We start from the raw sequence: 20,599 nt of genomic DNA on the forward strand, positions 1-20,599 counted from the left end.
TAAGTAAAACAAGTTAATAAATCGGCATTGGTGCATGTGCTCCACACCAAAATCGAACTATGGTGAAGTTTTGTATGGACTGTCCACCGGAGTCGAATTCCTTTGAATCACGCCGGCCGAACACGGTAAGGTACAACTGGTTTAAAATTGATCTTTAAATGCAAATACGCCCATTATCTCGTTTGTCGTCCATGGCACATTAGCATACATACATGGTAGGAGGGAGACGGGAACGAGTCCACCGCGTATCGCGTGCGAGTTTGTCGCATTTTGGGTGGTTCGCGCAAAAGGGCCGTGGACATATTAAGCCAACGTAGCGATTGTGAGTACTTGAAAAAAAACAGAAGAAGGAGCAACAATAATGATTGGACGACGTCCGACGACAGCTATGTTAATGTCTCGGGCAGCACTATTCAAACATAAATTATGATTTAAATATGCTAATCCAATGTTTTGCCCCAACTGGTCAGTCCGACACACTCGGAATGTGCCTTATTTCTACATTACGGAGGCCCCGTCCCTACGACGAAAGAAAGAAAATCGTGTGGCATCCCTAAAAACTCTGTACATTAACCACCGAACCTAATTAAACCACAAAAAAGAGTGGCACAGTACGAATTTATTGCGAAAAATTTGTCTGCCCCAACAAAGTTATGTGTTATGCCTTTTTTCGTTCACCGATGCCCTCATATGCATATAATTCATATTCCGTATTCAAGTGCAGGATCGTTACTCTCCTTCTCTTTCTCTCTCTGTCTGACTCTCGCACTCTCGTGAGTTTTTTGCCGTATCAGAGTCCAGTTAGGGACCCATATTTGACTCCCTCGTCGGACGCATTGTGGAAGGCAAGGGCAGATTTATTGTGCCTTTGAACAGTTGTGTATTTATTGAAAGTGTTTTGCTTGCTACTCCTTCAAAGCAATCCAGCGGGTTCTTGTAGCTGGCAGAAACGTTCCAAGATTTATGTCGAACAAAATTTATAGCATAAAACCAAGTTGTGCATACGGCACACCAGTCGCGGTCAGCGAGCGCAACCATGGGAAAGCCGAGCTGGAAAAACTGCACGGAGAAATTTTCATAATTGATTCATGCTGCAAGGAAATTAATCTTCCCGGACATGGTGATAAGTTTAGCTGCAGGATACTAGATTTTCGAGGCAACAAAAAAAATTACCGGCAAAACCACGCGTTTAAGGAATGGCTCCCAATCCCGGCACCATCACTGCTAGGCGCGTAATTAAATCCAACTTAAAACTCAATTACTTTTTCTTTCGATCGCAAACCCTTTCAGATATCTCAAGCCAACACGCGTCGCAATAAGGTGCATCAGCTATGATCATGTACATCAGAATTTATGTCGTAATTCAATCAACCTAATTGCTGTGACTAATGTTTATGATAATGCTGTTAATTTATGCTCAACAAGGTGACTGTAAATGTAACGCGGCTTCATTTGTACTTTCCTCTCTTTGTGTTTCACAACGCAATGAAAGGGTCGTAAATCACTGCCGCTTGGGTGGTCTAACTGATATGAATCAGAATAAATGATTTTGTGCGTCGATATGATCTGAATGTACCTATGTTAATGAAATAAAACAAATAGTTTTGATGTAACGAGATAAAACGTGTTGTAATTTAGTCAGGATGAAGTACAACCAAATAGACATAACACTCTTTTTCTCTATCGCATATAAATCGGTACTTGCTAGTGTACCAGGAACCCGACTACAGCGCTGCACATCATAACGTGCCACACGCCATCTAACGACACTGCATTCAGCAAGCTTTAAAATTTCGCATTGCAATAGACTCATTCAACAGGATTAGTATAGAAATATTGTCATTTGGAGGAATATAAATTGTTTATACAGCCAATTTAGAGGCAAACAGTCCACTTCTGTGCTCATGAGAAGTTAGTCTGAGATCTCAGTGTGTGCATTATTAAAGTCTTAGATAACTTAACTAATACAAGTAAACGCATAAATGTGTAAATATTTAAAGATTTACATATGTAGGTGTGAAAGTTAATGTAGTTAAATACGATTATGTTCTATTTTATGTGGCAGATACGAACCGTTTCAAAAATGCGTTAAGTTATATGGTCGGTGTTAGGTCAGACCGGACTGAGCGACAGTGCATTGATTTCGAGAAAAACGCGTTTAAAGTTTGAATCGCAGCATCCTTTACATTATAATTGGAAAATAATTTTTGCCATAATTCTTGTTTATTGTTTCATATTTCAAATCCGGTAAAAGTGGAATGTAAATGAAGAAATTCTTTATCCAGTGTTATCATTAACTCATTTTTTGATGTTTTGCGACTTAGTCCGGTCTGAATTAACACCGACCATATTTCAGATAGTATCTTAAAACTGCTTATATAACTTCTTTAACTTCTCAATAAAATTAAATAGTTATAGTAATATTCGCTCCAAAACAATACTTAATTACAACATTGATGATAAATTTACAAACTGCATTGAATATCTACTTAGATATTACTTGAGCGTTTTTTCAAAAAGACATATCTACAATGAGTGACTCTCTTTGTTTACCTTCTCTTTCGATTTTTACGGCGTCACTATAGCAATTTTCACTAATTTTACAGTACAGATCGAAAGATGGTGGTTTTGACTAGCATATTATGCAAAGAGTTGAGGGATAAATGCTAAAGCGACCGAATTATTAACAGAAGAGAAAGTAAACAAAGAGTGTCACTCATTGTAGATATGTCGTTTTGAATAAAAGGTCTAGATTAGACAGATCATAAAAATTGAAAATTAGCCAGGAAGGCAAAATAGAAGTTAAGTAATCCACGTGCACTGACATTTAAGAATTTTGAAATTAATTTTTAGATTTTTTGCTATTAGCCGTCAAAGTTGACCATGGAGGTAACCCCAGTACTAGCTGGCGTCCAAAAGGGGCTAATCCAACATTGAGTCTTATGGAAATTCAAGTCTTCTCGTTCGTTTTCCGAGGTTTGAAGAAAAAGTAGTCAATTCGAAATCAGTAAATTTTATGTTGTAGCTCACATATCGGTGAAGTCGATATAATACTGCTTTTAGTTGCATTGCACGTTGACGTTTCGGCCCAAACAGTCGTTCCTGAAGGTAAGGGCCGCTCATACACTTGCTATGTATCTATCTAATATATATTTCATGCACAAATGAACATTATTAAGCATATTTTTTCAAAAATTCCAGTCATGATGTCATGTCTCTACATTTAAAGTTCACCGAGCAATAAGGGATTAAGGGAAAAACGGTACAGTGCGGTCGGAAAGCTAAAAACCTATTTTAATCCACCTAGCGGTGCAATTGTGCCTTTCTCAATGTGTGTGTGCGTTGTTTATATTCATTAAAAGCTTCTAAATGCATATATTACATTTTATTATTGTACATCACATGACAACTATATACAGGAAAATAAATCATTATTCGAGTTCTAAAATTTTGAAAAAGAAAAAACAGCCACGGTAATATTGAACTGAAAAAAGGTGCGAAATCGGCAGTCCCAAAAAGTCGATTTTTATAAAAAAAAAATTTTCGAGATAACATAAAATCTCGACGTTTCATGCATTTTAAAGATGTTTGGCATCAAAAATACGAATTCGATTTCTGAAATTTCATGGGGTCCCCCCTTTGAAAAAAAATTTGAGTGACGGCTCATATGGGAATTTCATGTGTGACCGGACCGTTCAGTCTATATTTCCGGAACCATACAAGCGATCCGTGCGAAATTTTACAGACATTGGCCCAACCATTTCCGAGAAACTGATATGAGTTTGCTAGTTATGAAAGATGGCCGCTTTTCCCGGGCACTTCCGGAACCGTCTATGGTGGTCAATGTAGTCAACGAAAGTTTGTTTGGCCGTCGGTGACCTAGAACTGCAAAGTTAAGTTATTTGAGAGACATTTTAGCGAAATTTTTACCTTTTTTGCTTCCATCGGAGTATCGGTTTGAATCACAATTTGCTATGTGATCGCACGCCACAACCCGTAACTCCGGAACCGGAAGTCGGTTGGGGAAATGGGAAAAATTTTCACCATTATACATTCATTGCAGAATTTCTTAAAATCGACATTTTCTGCGTGATCGTACTCATCACCCTGTAATTCCGGAACCGGAAGTCGGATCCATTAGAAATTCAATAGCAGCCTATGGGAACGTTGCACCTTTCATTTGGGACTAAGTTTGTAAAAATCGGTTCATCCATCTCTGAGAAAAGTGAGTGAGATTGTGTTCGCGTACACACACACAGACGCACATACATACACACACAGACATTTGCCGAACTCGACGAACTGAATCGAATGGTATATGTCACTCGGCCCTCCGGGCCTCCGTTAAAAAGTCGGTTTTCAGAGCAATTGCAATACCTTTCTATTGAGAAAGGCAAAAAGGTGCAAAATCGGCAGTCCCAAAAAGTCGATTTCTAAAAAAAAAAAATTTCGTGATAACATAAAATCTCGAGGTTTCATGCATTTTAAAGATGTTTGGCATCAAAAATACGAATTCGATTTCTGAAATTTCATGGGAAAAAATTTTTGAGTTCCGGCTTATATGGGAATTTCATGTGTGACCGGACCGTTCAGTCTTTATTTCCGGAACCATACAAGCGGTCCGTGCGAAATTTTACAGACATCTGTGGGGATAATATAGCTATCATTTGGGACTAAGTTTGTGAAAATCGGCCCAACCATTTCCGAGAAACTGATATGAGTTTGCTAGTTATGAAAGATGGCCGCTTTTCCCGGGCACTTCCGGAACCGTCTATGGTGGTCAATGTAGTCAACGAAAGTTTGTTTGGCCGTCGGTGACCTAGAACTGCAAAGTTAAGTTATTTGAGAGACATTTTAGCGAAATTTTTACCTTTTTTGCTTCCATCGGAGTATCGGTTTGAATCACAATTTGCTATGTGATCGCACGCCACAACCCGTAACTCCGGAACCGGAAGTCGGTTGGGGATAAAATTTAATAGCCATTTACGGGGACGTAACATCTTTCATTTGAGACTAAGTTTGGTTGATTCGGTCTAGCCATCTCCGAGAAACCGATGTGACTGTTGGTCTGAATTTGGATACTTCCGCCGGGGCTTCCGGAACCGATGATGGTGGCCAATGTGACCAAAGAGACTTTGAATGGCTGTTAATGACCTAGTACTACAAATTGAAGCAGTTGTGGTCACATTTTGGAAAAATTTTCACCATTATACATTCATTGCAGAATTTCTTAAAATCGACATTTTCTGCGTGATCGTACTCATCACCCTGTAATTCCGGAACCGGAAGTCGGATCCATTAGAAATTCAATAGCAGCCTATGGGAACGTTGCACCTTTCATTTGGGACTAAGTTTGTAAAAATCGGTTCATCCATCTCTGAGAAAAGTGAGTGAGATTGTGTTCGCGTACACACACACACAGACGCACATACACACACACATACATACACACACAGACATTTGCCGAACTCGACGAACTGAATCGAATGGTATATGTCACTCGGCCCTCCGGGCCTCCGTTAAAAAGTCGGTTTTCAGAGCAATTGCAATACCTTTCTATTGAGAAAGGCAAAACGTGGAATCAATTATTATCTTTCGTTATAGAGTTATGGTGTCTTCGGAGGAGTTGCTGTATAGAACTTCGCGCTTTATTTGGTCGAATCACACGAGTTCAAAATTCAGTCGCTAGGATGGCGACTAGATAGATGTGGTGTTTTCAAGAAAGTTGAAGGTCCTATCATTTTAAACATATCTTCTAAAGATGCAAACTTTGTAGGTCCTGTATGTTTCGGGATATAGAAAATTTTTGTTACAACATTTACTTACGGATTATGTTTTCAAAAATGCGCCATAATCAAAATCTATAGGACCTACAAAGTTGGTGTCTTCAAAAGATATACTTATAATTACCTAACATACAACTTTGCCGTAGACACCATCTTTCTATCTCGTTCTATTAAAAAGTTGATAACAGTGCCGCCCTATCGATTGAATTCCGAACTAATATAAAATGATCAAATAAAACCCTAGATGTCACACAACAACTTTGCCAAAGACACTGTAACTCTAAAATGGAAGATAAGGTAAGGACGTGTCAATTGTGGGTTAGCCCCTTTTGAACGCTAGGTACCTCTGGGGTTAGCCCACCGAATTACGAAAATGCTCGAGAACTGAAAAGTAGTACATGTAATGATCTCTTTTTTTCTAGAGAACATGAATCCATGAACTACTCATAAAATAATGTATTTTCACAATAAAAACAATGCTAATTTGTAAATGCGGAAGAAATTATCTTTACTCACAAAATCGAATGATTATAAATTTTTATACAGACATTGTGCTGCTACCTCCAGCTCCAATATTCCCGTTTTGGGTTACAACCCAAAAATAAATATAAATTTTATTGCTTTACTTCATTTTATCATTCACAACATGTTATTTAACGATCCTTATGCATTGGCTTTATTCGGTACTTTAATTTTTAATTGATTTTCTAAAAGAATGTAAACACATCCTCATTTGGCACTATCGCATAAGATGGACTTCCATGGAGTGCATGAATAAAGATAAATGGATTCATTAGTTTGCTTATGAAATTCTAAAGCTTTTAATGGAATCCTCAATAGGCTGCTTCATATGCCAAGACTTATAAAATTCTTGAGTGGTTTTTCCTCGGTCTAGTTAAAACACATCGATACTTAGAATCGATACTGGTATCGAATGCAAGTACTGATACTTCCGATATAATCCTAGTCGTAGTATCGACACTTGAAATTTTCGCCATTCGATTCCACACTTTTACAGTAGCTTAATTCCCTAAATTAGGCAATCTTCAAACCGTTTGTTTGACAATTAGGCAGTGTCAATCAATGTTTTGCTCTGCTCCTACGAACAGAAAAACCCGTTCGACAAATATCTTTCGTTGGTCCGATTTGTTTGATGTTGGATCCAGTCAACGATTCCGTCAGACGTCGAACATCAGAAGAGATAAACAATAAATAATTAGCTGATCAGAAAGTCTCATGGATTGCCAAATAATGGACAATGTTTGCAATCGGTTGATCATCCATCATTTATTCGATTTTTTCATGAAATGCTCAAATCGGTGCTCAAATTAATTTAGCAACTCAAATTCAACCTATTCCACAACGGATGAGCATGAATCGGTAATTACATTTGACTAGGAAATCTTCCTAAAATCGTTCAGAGCTCCGAATTATATTATTCCACCTACAAGTTACTTCGATTCTTTTCAATGTCGTGAACATTGTGTCGATATCAGTAAAGTATCGTGCTTGAGGTATCGATACTAAAAAATCGAGTATCGGAAACAGTAGTATCATTTCCGTACTAGTATCGAAAGTATTGCAACGTCCTTATATGCGGGATAATTCGGTCGATTCCCGTGATTGTATTAGTACCGAGCCAAAGATAGTTTCTGGCGAAATACAGGTAGCAACCAGCCGGAATTCCCGATTTTTGTAGGATTGCACAAACATTTTAAAAATCGATGCGATGCTTCGTATCGAACTTTCTCCTTGGGTTCTAGATATCTAGTTCCAATATAGGCCAAGAACCCGAATTAGAAACAGATCATGAATCTGACCAATTCTCCTTAACTCTTCTCGTCGGGTGGTAGAGCACCCATCTCATTACACATCGTAAACGTAACTCTTGTTATCGGCGGCGTTGTACAAATCTTTCCGGAAATTTACTTTGAAAGCTGAGTGTGGAAATCAAAACGAAAGACTAAGCTAACATTCTAAATAGTCGAAAACAGTCTAAATAGATTCTAAATAAATAGGTTCAATCAATCTTCAATAATATTGTAAAATAAAAACCCTGGCAGCACTGTTCCGTCGGAATACAATCAGATTAATTTCAATAACTTCTGTTTGTAAGCTAGTACTTGTAACTGTGAGTGGCCAAAAGAAAAGTAATAATCACTTGTTTTTGTGGGCCAATCTTGCCTTATCCAAAAGTTATAGTTGTTTGAAAACGTTGCTGTTTATAAACAACATGGGCACGAAGGGAATATGGAATACCTGTTAACCTCAATCAAGCGAATCAGTATTTTCACTTTCTTCGATATCTTCTCCTTTTCACATGTATTTAATAGTGTGCTGTACAAATAAATAGACAACAAAGCAATGAATTATAAGCGTTTGTATTTTGGCTTCTGGATTTTTTGGTGACGAAACGACGAAAATCCAATAATAGTTAACAGAGCTATGAGTGTTCAAAATACTGACGCACAATAGATTTAGGATTTTAGAAGATACGTAACGTGTAAGTTATTTTTAATGTCATAGAGTGACGTGGTGCAATATGACATTTTTGATGTCAAAAAAATCAACCGAACGAATTACACGCCAGCAGAACATAAATGTCGAAGATTGATAACTCTCCGAGTGATCCATAACTAATCGAGTATTGTCACATTTTCAATTCTTTGTTGGCGCTACCGGTCATTCATCATTATTAGTACCAAGTTATTGCGGCTGGTGCCCTTGTACGGCTACCTTCCAAATACCGTCGCTATCGGTTCCCACATGGATTCAGATTGCTTATTCTAAATAAATTCCAGCAAACAATTTGCGGTGACAAGACATTTTTTCCTCACACAAAAAGCAATCAAAGCGAGTATAACCGCAACTCCAAGCTGCAAGCCACAACAACAGTACACCGACAATACCAAACAGTAGCAGAAATGCATAAATATACAAAACGTCAAAAGGCGGTAGGAAAAGAGCATCAACTGTTGCGACATTCCAATGCACATGGAATAATGAAGATAAATAATTCTCTTCTGTTCAGGTGCATACCAGAGCTTTTCATTAGGATTGAGTGGAGAGGGGATGGGAACATTTGTACCCAAGGAGTGATAAACTTTCGTTCTGCGGCATGGTCTGCTGTGTTGATGAATAACGGCTCGCATCGTAGGTGGCATGCGCAGAGCAAAAGAGAAACGTCAGAAGAAATTTCACACCATCCTTTCTATGGCGAAAATCCAAAATTCGACAAGTTAGGTCATTCTTGCCGCACAGACTACTTCTTTCGGACAAATATGTAGTACTTTTCTCTGATATGTTACTGAAGCCTCTTCATTCTAATAGTTTTCAAAAAATTACACATTTTATTTCGATACCTGACATAAGCTCGCCCAACTCGTGTTATTGTACGGAAAATCGATACTTAAGACGGCAAAATGTGGATAAAGTTTCCCTACGAATCTTTAGCACAAAAATTTATTTCAAATTTTAAATGACGATAATACATAGAACCAAAAACCCTCCAGGTCGGTCTGTTTTCAAGATCATAGAGTGTTATCAGAGTCACAAATCTCTCCCATTGGTTGTTTGAACCCCAATGCATTTGTTTGACAATCCTCCGAGCACGTTTCAACAGCACGGAGGATATCCAATGGAATGGGCATACGACGGAAAGTTCATCAACGACCCTTATGTACAACAAGGCAGGAGCAAATTCGTTGGGGACAAAAAACTTTAGTTCCTCTCCGTATCTCTGGTTTTGCTATATACAACATCAAATATTTATGTACTTCGCAAAATTCACAGACATGTTTGCCTGCCAAATACCGACGATTATGGCACCCCGGCCGGGCCGAGACAACGAGTGAGCAACACCAAAAGCCAGCAGAAGGGAAACCATGTTGCTGTATTCGAGTGTAAATCATAGACAGCGACGACGCGTACATTCGCAAAAAACGTCGACGCCAACTGCGCATACACACTACTTGTTTTGGTGGGATGGGGTGGCAAGCGCTGCTACAGACGGTTCCCCCTTCAAGGCAGGATTATGCTCGGGGGAGAAATTCGAACTTCAGAGCAGTTGGTGTGGTGGCGAGGATTTACTGCCAGAAGCAGGGCACATTTGTTGTTGCGAGCGCTTGATACGCGAACAGGAGAGTGGAGCGAGGCTACTATCTTCCCTCTATAAATAGGTTCCCATAAATTGTATACGACGTTGGCTGGTTGTGCCCTGTATTTTATACTTATATTCTGAAAGTCTACTGAGGATTTTTTTTTATTTAATGGGGTAGATTTTTTCTTGAGAAATTGAACTTGTCCTTACGGCCGAGTAGTTGCTATCGGTGTTATTTGTAATAATTTAGAAGATACATTACCTGTCATAGATGATGGATGAGGTCCTTTGCCAAGCAGATAGTCATCTTTACAGATAAATTTATTGTCATCCAAAACGTACAACTGTTCACCGGTACTCAACTGTTTTCTACAGATACAACACGTAAAACAATTCAAATGAAACACTTTATCACGCGGTTTTCTCACTAGATCCGATGGCGCAATGCCTTGACCACAACCACTGCACTTTGTACCATATCGTCTGAAATGAAAGAAAGAATTCACAGATTAATAAAAATTAGTAAAGTATCGTGCATTTAACAATTTCAGTAATTTGCATTGTCATTTGCAAAGTATAATAGCAAGATTAATACAGAATGTACCAAAAAGATTAAAATAATAGCTTTTATACTAATTTACGGAGTTTTATTATCTCTGGTCTAATGATATTGAGGTAAGGCGTTGGTCTCATAAGCCAGTCATAGTATGTTTAATCATTCGCACAGTGACTCTCGGAGCCTGTAGATATTTTTTTCAGTCCGTGCAGTGTAACGCTATAAAACAATTAAACCAATACTACCGCATGTGTATGCATCTCACAACCAAACAGTTTTTCAGTTTGTGTCAACCTCGGCTCAGTTCGTATATGGGATAATTCGGTCGATTTCTATGATAGTATTAGTATCGAGTCAAACGAACAGAACTTCTTGCTGATATCTGCCGGAATTCAGGCTGAAATCTGCCCTAATATTGGCTGACACCAGTCGCAATTACGGATTTTTAACTGGGTAGGTTGGATAGTGAAATAAAATTGTTAAAATCAATACGATGCTTTGTTCAAATCTAGGCCCTGATCCAGACTCCGAGTCCGGGACAGACCACGGATCCGGACCTGTCCATGGATCCGAACTAGTTCAGTCTAGATCAGGACAAGTTCCCGGATCCGGATCTAGCCCATCCCCTTTTTCCCTTACCAGGTCCGGACCTGAAGCAGGCCCACAAGTGTCTATATCCGGACCCTCGGTTCGGATACGTGGATCCCGTACCGTAGGTCTTGCTTCCCGTAATGACGGAAAGGTATCAGAAAGGATTTGAATGTGTTTATATTTCCGTTTTAGGTATTTTTTGCTGGGAGCATTTTAGTATTAAACGTCTTGTCATTAGAACTTTTTCTCTAATTACCGTAAAAGTATTACGGCCTAGCTTTGAGTGTACAGGGTGATTCATCATGAGGTTTTTTTTTAAACTAACAAAAATATTAACAAATGAATAAAATAGCGAAATCTTTATTTTCGCTCGAAAGAACATTCTTTGCCATTTTCTTTTTAAATGTTGACTATAGCAACGCGTGAGGTTATCCATTCAAGTGGTCCAATTTTTGATGACGCGCTCGAATATTTAAAGTGGTATCTGGTTAATTACTCGAGTAATGTTGGCATCCAATGCCTCAATCGTTGCAAGATTATTTACCTAGACTTTTGACTTTCCATAGCCTCATAGAAAAAAAAAAAAAAAGTATATAAGTGTGATATCGTCCGATCTGGGCGGCCAACTGACAAGTCTACGGGGAGAAATTAAACGTTCATTAAATTTCTCATGCAATCATTCCACTGTTAAATTTCTTGTGTCGTACGTAGCGCCGTCTCATTGGAAACAAAAGGTTTCAAGTTCGGTCAGCCACCAGTATGTTAACATACTTTTAAATCAAGACTCTTCCGTAAAATACGCTATGTTATTGCATACGACAAGCCAAATTGTTGAGAATGGTTTCTAATCGATTCTTCGCGATCATCGCGTACACTCTCGGCCGCCGCAGCTATGTTCCTGTACTGCGTACTAGATTTGGTCAATTTGGTCGTTTATCATCCAATAACGTTAATTACGACTCCAACTTTTCAATTGTATGGCGAACAGTGGATTCAGTTGGCCCATTTAGTCGACCCTAGTATGATCGGAGCGCGCATTTCTCACAGAGCGCTGATTTTCGTAATACCGTTGAACAATTTAAAGACGCCGTTGTAAGTCTTTCCATTATAAAATGACACCCGTTAATCATGTTAAAAAAGTGTATGGTTTGATCATTTGGACTTTCTATTACATTAATTGGATAAGGTTAAAATAACTACTGTGTCTAAGATCACCATTGAGTCCCGTGTGCAAAATATGGTTAAAAATTCTAGGCTTGCAAAAAAATTGCAAACACCGACTCGCAGCGCAGAGCTGGCTCACGAGCCTGTTCTAGAAAGCACACGGCTTTCGATGAAGTAAGAACACGAACATGAGTGTGTTCTTTTTGCTTCGAGATCGTGTTCTCCGTAAAGCACACGAGCTTATAAGATGACGAGCACACATTGTCATTTGAAGCGACTCGCTCTTTTTATAAGATCAGGCACACACAGAACAGATACATACCAATTTGTTCCAAGGAATATTTCAATACATCTCATCAGAGAACGCTAGGAAGTTAGCAAACATCATGGTGCAATACAGAGTTAGGACAGTGGCTACCTCCTATTATTCCGAAGGTATCAACGAAACCTTGATTTAGAGGAATGAATCACTACACGTTAGACAGTCATCTCCGATGTATTCGGCTCGCGAATAGTGGTATCTGCGCTGGGGCGACGGTGATCATGATATCGAACATATTGTCTGGGTATGCGCCGAGTATTGTTCTGCCAGATCTCAACTATTGGATTCCCTTCACTTAATGTCCCGAATCGGAATGTGCTGGCAAACCACGACCTCCTCTATATGTCCCTTGTAAACCTTCCAAAAAAACAATCAATATACAGATTTTCCTGTCCCTTTTATTTCTTTTATCATTCTCAGAAAAGCCCTCTTCCTCTATACGGACACCATCGATGGTTTGATACTACTTCAAGGTGACACGAAACTAGAGGCTAGAAGAGAACTACCTGGCGTCTCAGTTCATGATGCCTTCTGATGAATGCCGTCCGAATCTGTAATCGATGTAATAATATATCAACGATACCGTTTACCTGAAACCTAAAGTTAATATTTCTCTACTCTCTGTCATTGTTATCCACCATCAGTCCCCTATCTCTGAAACCCAGATGAGGAAATCCAGCCCCCCCCCCCCTTTTGAACACGTGACGGAGGAAATTTGCCCTCCATGTGTTTTGTCTGGCTTTGCTAAATTCAATAATGTCGTTAAAATACCCAAACGTACTACTACTCATCAAAATTGCTCTAATTGATTCACCTAGTCTTAATAAAATTCAATGACTCTCTCTTGTATATTGAAAGATATTCTTAATTTAAAGATTGTTGTAAAATAAAATTGGTTGTTCCAAAATTCTTTCTTGCTAAAAAGTTCCAAAATTCTTTCTTGCTAAAAAGCTCCAAACTATTTTGCTACTCATAAAATTGCTCTAATTGACCCCTTTAATCTTAATAAAATTATATTGCCCGCTCTTGTTAATCAAAATGTATTCCTAACTTTAAGATAGCAGTTTCTTAGTTTCAATATAAAAAAATTATATCTAGTCTAAGGAAATTTAAAATGTGAAACAAAATTATTGACACAAGTTAGTTTTAAACGCCAGCGCGCCTTATTAATCGAACTCAGGGCCGGCGGAAAGCGTGGGTAGTATGGGTAGTACTACCCACTCGAAAATAACCCACTCGAAATTTTGAACCATTTCAAAAAATTTAGATGTGCAACACATGTATCAATTGCATAAACGAACATGACTTTATGTGAATGTAATGTAAGCGTGTGCATTACCAATGGACCCCTCACCCTATGGTTTCTACCCACTCGGGCGTAAAGTGCTTCGCCGCCTCTGAACCAACTGAATAAAAAATCATGTGTTTAATGTCCAAAGATTCTTAGTATTAGTAGAATCACAGCTTTAGCCCTACAATTATCATGTAAGCTGAAATGTTTGTTGAAGATCAATATTCCCGAAATGAGTGTATTATCAAGACATTGCCTTGCTTTGAAGTGTTAGATCTCTTCAACGTTTCATCACCATGAATCAGAAAACAAAAAGAAGTTTTAAATCTTTGGTTGGGGTCGACTGTTCTTGTGTGGAAACATTCCTACATGAAAATAAATTCGGTTAATTCAAGTATTTGACATTTAGTTTCTTTTTATGTATTACAAATTTAATGAGCACCAAATTTTAACTAACCGATTTCAATGATTTGGAGTTTACGTTCTGAAGCGCAAACTAAGCATCCAAAACTACTTAAATCATCGTACAGCTTCGTTTCAAATGATGAGCCAACCCGCTCAGCAGTTGAATTCGTTTCAGTAATTGATCACTTCATTACACCGGAGGCCCTAAATGATCATTACCTAGATCACTAACTAACCGGCCGACCATCCCCGTGGCTTCAGTCGAGCATATTGTGATTTTTGGAAGCAGGAAGAAAGGCTAATTGAAGTCCATTTTTTATAAAAAATCCCGTATTTGCTTTCACAAATAAAATGAAAATAAGGGGCACCGCTGCTTCAACATCCAGACACAAAATGCCCCATATTTGGAAATTCCGGCAATCTGCGCCACGAAATAGAAAACCAAAAGATACATACGACAATCAGACCAAACGTTTATGGTGTCCGTGGCGCCTTGGACTGCAGTGCCTTTTTGAAGCTCAATTTTTCTACATTTACACACTTTTCACGCTCGATTGCTTGCTCATTCTGTTGCTACAACTATTGCCGGTTCACCAAAAGTAGAAAAAGACTAGCATCCATCGCATCATTTGTTTACATAATCGAATTATAATTGCTCTCACTTTGGCTCAATGACGCCAATAGGTGTGATGCCGCTGAGCTATAGTCCAACAGTCCATTTTCAGTCAGGTATGGGTTGCGATGGAAGGGATACGTTGCATTTTAGAGAAGAATGCTTTAAAGCTGTATGATTTTGCCACTAAAAGCGAACTGTTGACTAATAATTGTCGGCTCGTGTGCATGAGGACCGTAAAGTTGGACGCTTCACGTTTCGGAGAACATTAAAGGTCAGATTGGAGCAATGGTTTGTCGTGCGAACGATGCGGGGTCATTCGGATGTTGAAATCAAAAACGTTAATAGCTGTTGTGAAATAACGAAGAACTCAGGATTCGTAATATGTTATACGGTAAATGTTATACAATTTTTCGTGTTTAGCTTCATATTTCTAACTAGACTCGTCGGCCTCTAACCAAAAGGAATACCATGGACTTTATTGGAACTAGTACTTTTGCGACCTGGATAGCTATGAAAAGTTGTTTTCCCGACAATAGGAAACCAAAAATTACAAGATTTCCGAATCCCCGAGAAATAAGATATTTACGGAAAATAGTTCCTGAATTGAAAGATCTAACGGTTTTACATATCTTGTAAAAAAAATGTATAAAATACGCTCAAACTTTCAAGTTTTTATTCCGCGGCCCGGAGGGCCGAGTCTTATATATCAATCGACTCAGCTCGACGATTTGGGACAAAGTCTGTGTGTGCACATAACGGACAAACTCTCATTCGTGTTTCACAGGAATGGCTGAACCGATCTTGTCCAAAGCAATTTTAAAAGGCCCCAGGCAGAGCGCTATAAATTTGTTTTTGATTCTGATGTTTAGTTTCCAAGACATGAATGTTTGAATGTGTTAAAATGGTGTTTTTGCAGTTTTTTTAATTATCTGCCAAAATTGACCACATAGACCACTTTATATATCTTTAGACAGCTTATACAAAAAGCTTTCGAACGAGCTACAGATTGTTAAAATCTGACAATTATTAAAAGAGGTATTCAACATTAAATACGGATGGAAGATTTTTATCACTTCCCATAGCCAGAAATGAGACCAAAAACATGCAATCTATTATTAACGCCAAAACGACTAATTTTAAGTCAATAGTATCTTCGGAGAATTTAATGTTGCAATATGCACTTTCTTTTGGTATTGTGTTTTTACTGATTAATCCCCCTACGAGTGAGATATTTTCATAAATTTTCTTTCAAGTGATTGTATTGAAATTATGCTTTCAGCAAATTTTTGGCTCTTACTTTTGCGAATAACTTTATTGAAGACATGAAATATCTATTTTGAATACTTTAAAAGTTATGGCTTGTTGTTTGTGGATTATCCTTTTTGGCCTATTTATTATTCAATATTATTTCGATAAAACGAATTTCGTATTTCCTTTTCCTATCTACAACCGCCAGAAATAATCAACGACCTTTTCTAAGTTGTCTAGATGGAACTTGGTCACTTATCGGCGCAAAAATTTACATTTCCGTGATCCTTCTGACTGTAAACTTTCTAATTTGTAACCATCGGATCTATCTGAAACATACCTCGGAAAATGAAAAGCGACATAAATAACTCCAAGCAACGGCGTAGTCAAGAGGAGCTTTTGGGTTCAACTCCTCACCTCTCCCCACCCACCCAAGAAATAAAATGAATTAAACAGAAAAAATTATTGATGCTGACAATTACAATAACAATTATCAAAAAGGTATATTGAAAACCTGTCGTTTTAAACATCATGAGGACTTTTGACAAGTGGTGGGAATGGGATCCTAACTTGTAAATGATCTATTAGTCTTGATCTCACAGTTGTATAATCACATCAATATCAAATACCTGCATGAAAATATTTCAATAGAAACGCATCCCAGAATTCTGAAATCAATCATAATCTTCAGATTTCCCATCCTATTAAGCTCACTTTTCAAGGGATGTACTGTAATATGGATTAGGGTCTTTTTTAACGGGAAGCGAAGTTAGAATTGATTTAATGTCTATGAAACATACAACAGCTCACCAAAAAATTGGATAACTTTCAACATTTGCTGAGCATGTTTTTATTTTGGGAATGCGTAGAGTTCAGACGAAAACTTAATATGAACAAAAAATAAGGAAAATATGATTAAAAACGAGGACAAAACTAGTCTTTACGAAAAATTGCGTTTTCCGTTCGACTCTAGCAGGTCCTGATAGATTTTGATGAGCATTTGATTTTTGCTCTATTACCAATTATATGAATAAGTAAAATAAATGTTCGAAAACAGTAATTTAAGGTCAAGACCACATCATTTTGCAACCGACAATTTCGGAGGTTTAGTATCTTCGATGAATTTTACAAACGTTAAACAGCACAGCATCTGATAAAATAATTTAGAAGTTATTTGCTCTAAGAAGTATTCATGGAGAATTTGCTCTTCAAACAAATCTAATTCTAGGGAACGGGCATAGCGTAGTTGGTAAATCGATTGCTTTGTACGCAGCTCACCTTGGTTCGATTCACAACCACGCACATAGGTTTAGATATTTTTCTAAAATAGAAATCTCTAACCCGAAAGAGGCGAATGAGTGTTAAGGTTAAAACCTCTATAATCAAAATAAAAACAAAAATTAATTCGAGACTTAATGTCTTCAACAAAATCTTGGGGAGTTCTAATACAAACCACTTTTTTGAAGACATGAAGGCTCCATGTGTTCAGGGTACCGTAAACCGGGGTGACATTGATCACTTTTCGAAGTAATCATTACATATTTTTAGACGAAACACATTTTTTCCAAGTTTAATATTTTTAAACCATATACTGATGTATGGAGAACAAGATTGGATGGTTTTACCTAAAATTGTCCGTTTACAGCTATTTTTTCAAAAATGATTTCAAGTTAAGGGACTTCAACTTCGTGTTCCGGGGTGACTTTGATAACCTGCATGTTCACCCACATTAAGTTATTGATGTCAATGTTTTTCATTCCAATGATTGTTTAAACTAATTCTGGAAGGATACTCATTGTTAAATAGATGTTAATTAGTATTATACAAAGTATTTCAATGTACTGTAAAATTCGAGTAACCAAAATTCGTATAATTTGTGTCAAACTAGAATAAAAGATTCTGAAATCCTTTAAAACGGCTAAAATTGTTTTGTTTCAGTGTTTTATCAATGTACAAAAAGTTTCATCCATTTTAACATTGGAATATTGAACAATAAAAAAAATGTTGCGAATTTTAACTTAAAATAATTTGAAATAATTGCCAACTAGTTTCACAAAAAATGTATTAAAAATAAACAAACTCTTAAAACTAAATTTAACATATCCCAATCTAAAGGAAAATAAAAACTCGCTTGTAATTTATTACTCTTGCTCAAATCTGAGATTTATTTGTTTTATAAAAAATAGACACTTTACGAAGCTTCGTAAAAATCAGGTAAAGTCAAATTTCGTTTTTTTTGTAGTTTTTGTACACAAAAACCGATCAATATACTCAAATGTATAACAAATCAGTATTTTATAAGTTTAGAGTAAAAATCATTTCAAATTAAAATGATTCGGTAGACTATTCTGGTTTAATAAGCGATCTACGAAAAAAGTGTCGAGTGATCAGTCACCCCGATGATCAAAGTCACCCCGGTTTACGGTATCAACATATTTTAGGCTATTTATATTTATCTTTAAAATAAATTATTGTGATTTTACTGTCAATGGTAAATCTCTTCTACTGTTTATAAACAATACAATTTACATTTTATCTAAAACTTGAGTTTGTAAAGTTCGCAATAGAAAGATATTTTAGAAAAAAAAACAGATTAAGGAACATGTCCTAAATATCATTTTAAAACTCGATATACTCCCTACAAGTAGTATTCATGCCTGCAATAAAGTTGTTTTAAATGAAAGTCTCAACAAATTCGCTAAAGACACGAACTCTGTTACCATTTTTTGAAAAATTGATTTTCCATATATTTAAAACTTCGAAGATGACGGTTTCGGAATTAGGCTATTTTGACAGTAAGTTCGATTTTCACCAAACCCCCAACAAGCCGAATTTCTGGGTACGCCGCTGACTCCAACTAAGTGGAAACAAAGTCGTGCTACACTCGTTCACAAGAAAGTACTTCGAATACTGCCTTTCTATTATAATTCATTGAAGACCCGATTTTGTCAGCCTCATATGAAAGTATGTTTAATGGACTCTAGTAGACGATCAAGGCTGAATTCGAGTAAATACTTTCTTGGGCATGTTTTTCTTATCTTTAGGATGCAAATAGGCAAAAATAAAAAATTCATTTCTTTTAAATTTGCGCTAGAAGACCCCTTTAAGAGTAATTTCTATTAACCCTCCGGTACTCGCCTGGATGGCTCCCCGAATGGGCAGCCGACGGTGCTGAAAGCAGATTTCGTTAGAGTTTCTGTAGGTGTTGCACTAAATACAACGGCGCGTGTGCCGGAGGGTTAAATTATCAGAAATACCTATCAGACTACATCAAGGAACAATTTTTTAACAGCTTCAGTTTATTATAAAGAAAAGAAATATGTCCCGATTTAGCCATTGTCCTCATTTTGTCAGCCTAATGTACACTATAAGGCGGATAAAAACGTGTCTTTACTGTATTTATTATTCACTGTGTCCCACATTAATAGCTACATCCGATTTTTTTTCAATTGCATCGAACTACATTTTTTATAGTTTTCAAGGGGTTTTTATCGACTTTTCTTAAAATTTGGCGAACCTATTCCCATTCGTTCAAAAGTTTATGTTAAAAGGGTATCCTAAATAAATTGTATTACTTAAAGGTTTATATGTTGCGAATTGAGAAAATACAGAAATGTTCAGCTATTAAAAGCTAAATTTTATTAAACAACTTCCCCTAATAAGGTTGCGAAAATTATAAAGTATTTGAGAATTTTTAACAGCTTTATGTTTTAATAAACGGAGTAGTGACCGTCTCTCGACAACGCAATTTATTTTTCATGGCTTGCGGTGAACACGATCTCTCGAATTGCTGAACTGAAAATTATGGAATTGAAGTTAGTTTTTAGAATTCTTTACAGATTTAACCCGCCGAAAATTGCGCAAATGACTCTGAATGAGACCCGCTGGTGTTCTAAGACGATTTTGCTAGATTTTCAAAGCAGCGTGCACCCAGTGCACTAACGCACGTAACGGAAGGTTTTTGAAAAGTTTTGTGAAAAAGTAAATTCCAGTAATGATGATGATTTTCCCTAACGGGTTTCGAAAGTTTATTTGTTCTTTGGCATTAGGATTGGCGATAATAATTCAAATCAAAGATACTACTGGGAAGTCACTTTTAGAAAAAGTCGATATCGAAGAAATTGTTATTGTACTGGAGTGACGAATAAATTATAAAATAAGTTTGAGTGCCAATGAGTTTACGACCTTACTTAAATATTATACTTATAGTAGAAAAGGTGTTTTCAAATGCCTTACTAAAAATGACGTTGTTTACCTTTTTCTAAACTTTTGTTCGGTCCATGATACACTTAAAGTTATCTATTTTGTTATTTTCAACACAACAAAAACGGATCAACCCTCCGCAGACTAGGTTAGAATCAAAGGTGCCAAAGAACAGGTTGGATCGTATCCGACCCCATATTGTCTAATGCACGAGAACCCCTATATCAATCTTGAAGCATCATTTTTTTCAGTAAAGTAGAGGAAAAGGTCTTTTTTATCAATTATTTTCAATACTGCAAATTTACTTCTTTCAGGGTT

General features: G+C 37.1%; 1 protein-coding gene across 3 annotated transcripts in view; it reads right to left on the reverse strand.

Moving 5' to 3' along the window:
- LOC131686769 (LIM/homeobox protein Lhx5) overlaps positions 1-20,599 on the reverse strand; it is a 158,627-nt gene that overhangs the window by 90,620 nt on the left and 47,408 nt on the right. For all 3 annotated transcript variants that reach the window (XM_058970752.1, XM_058970751.1, XM_058970753.1), the window contains one exon: positions 10,148-10,368. In XM_058970752.1, the coding sequence (XP_058826735.1) occupies positions 10,148-10,368 (221 nt within the window). The remainder of the gene's footprint in view (positions 1-10,147; positions 10,369-20,599) is intronic.

This window comes from Topomyia yanbarensis, chromosome 3 (genome assembly GCF_030247195.1).
Source record: "Topomyia yanbarensis strain Yona2022 chromosome 3, ASM3024719v1, whole genome shotgun sequence".
Classification (NCBI taxonomy): Eukaryota; Metazoa; Arthropoda; class Insecta; order Diptera; family Culicidae; genus Topomyia; species Topomyia yanbarensis.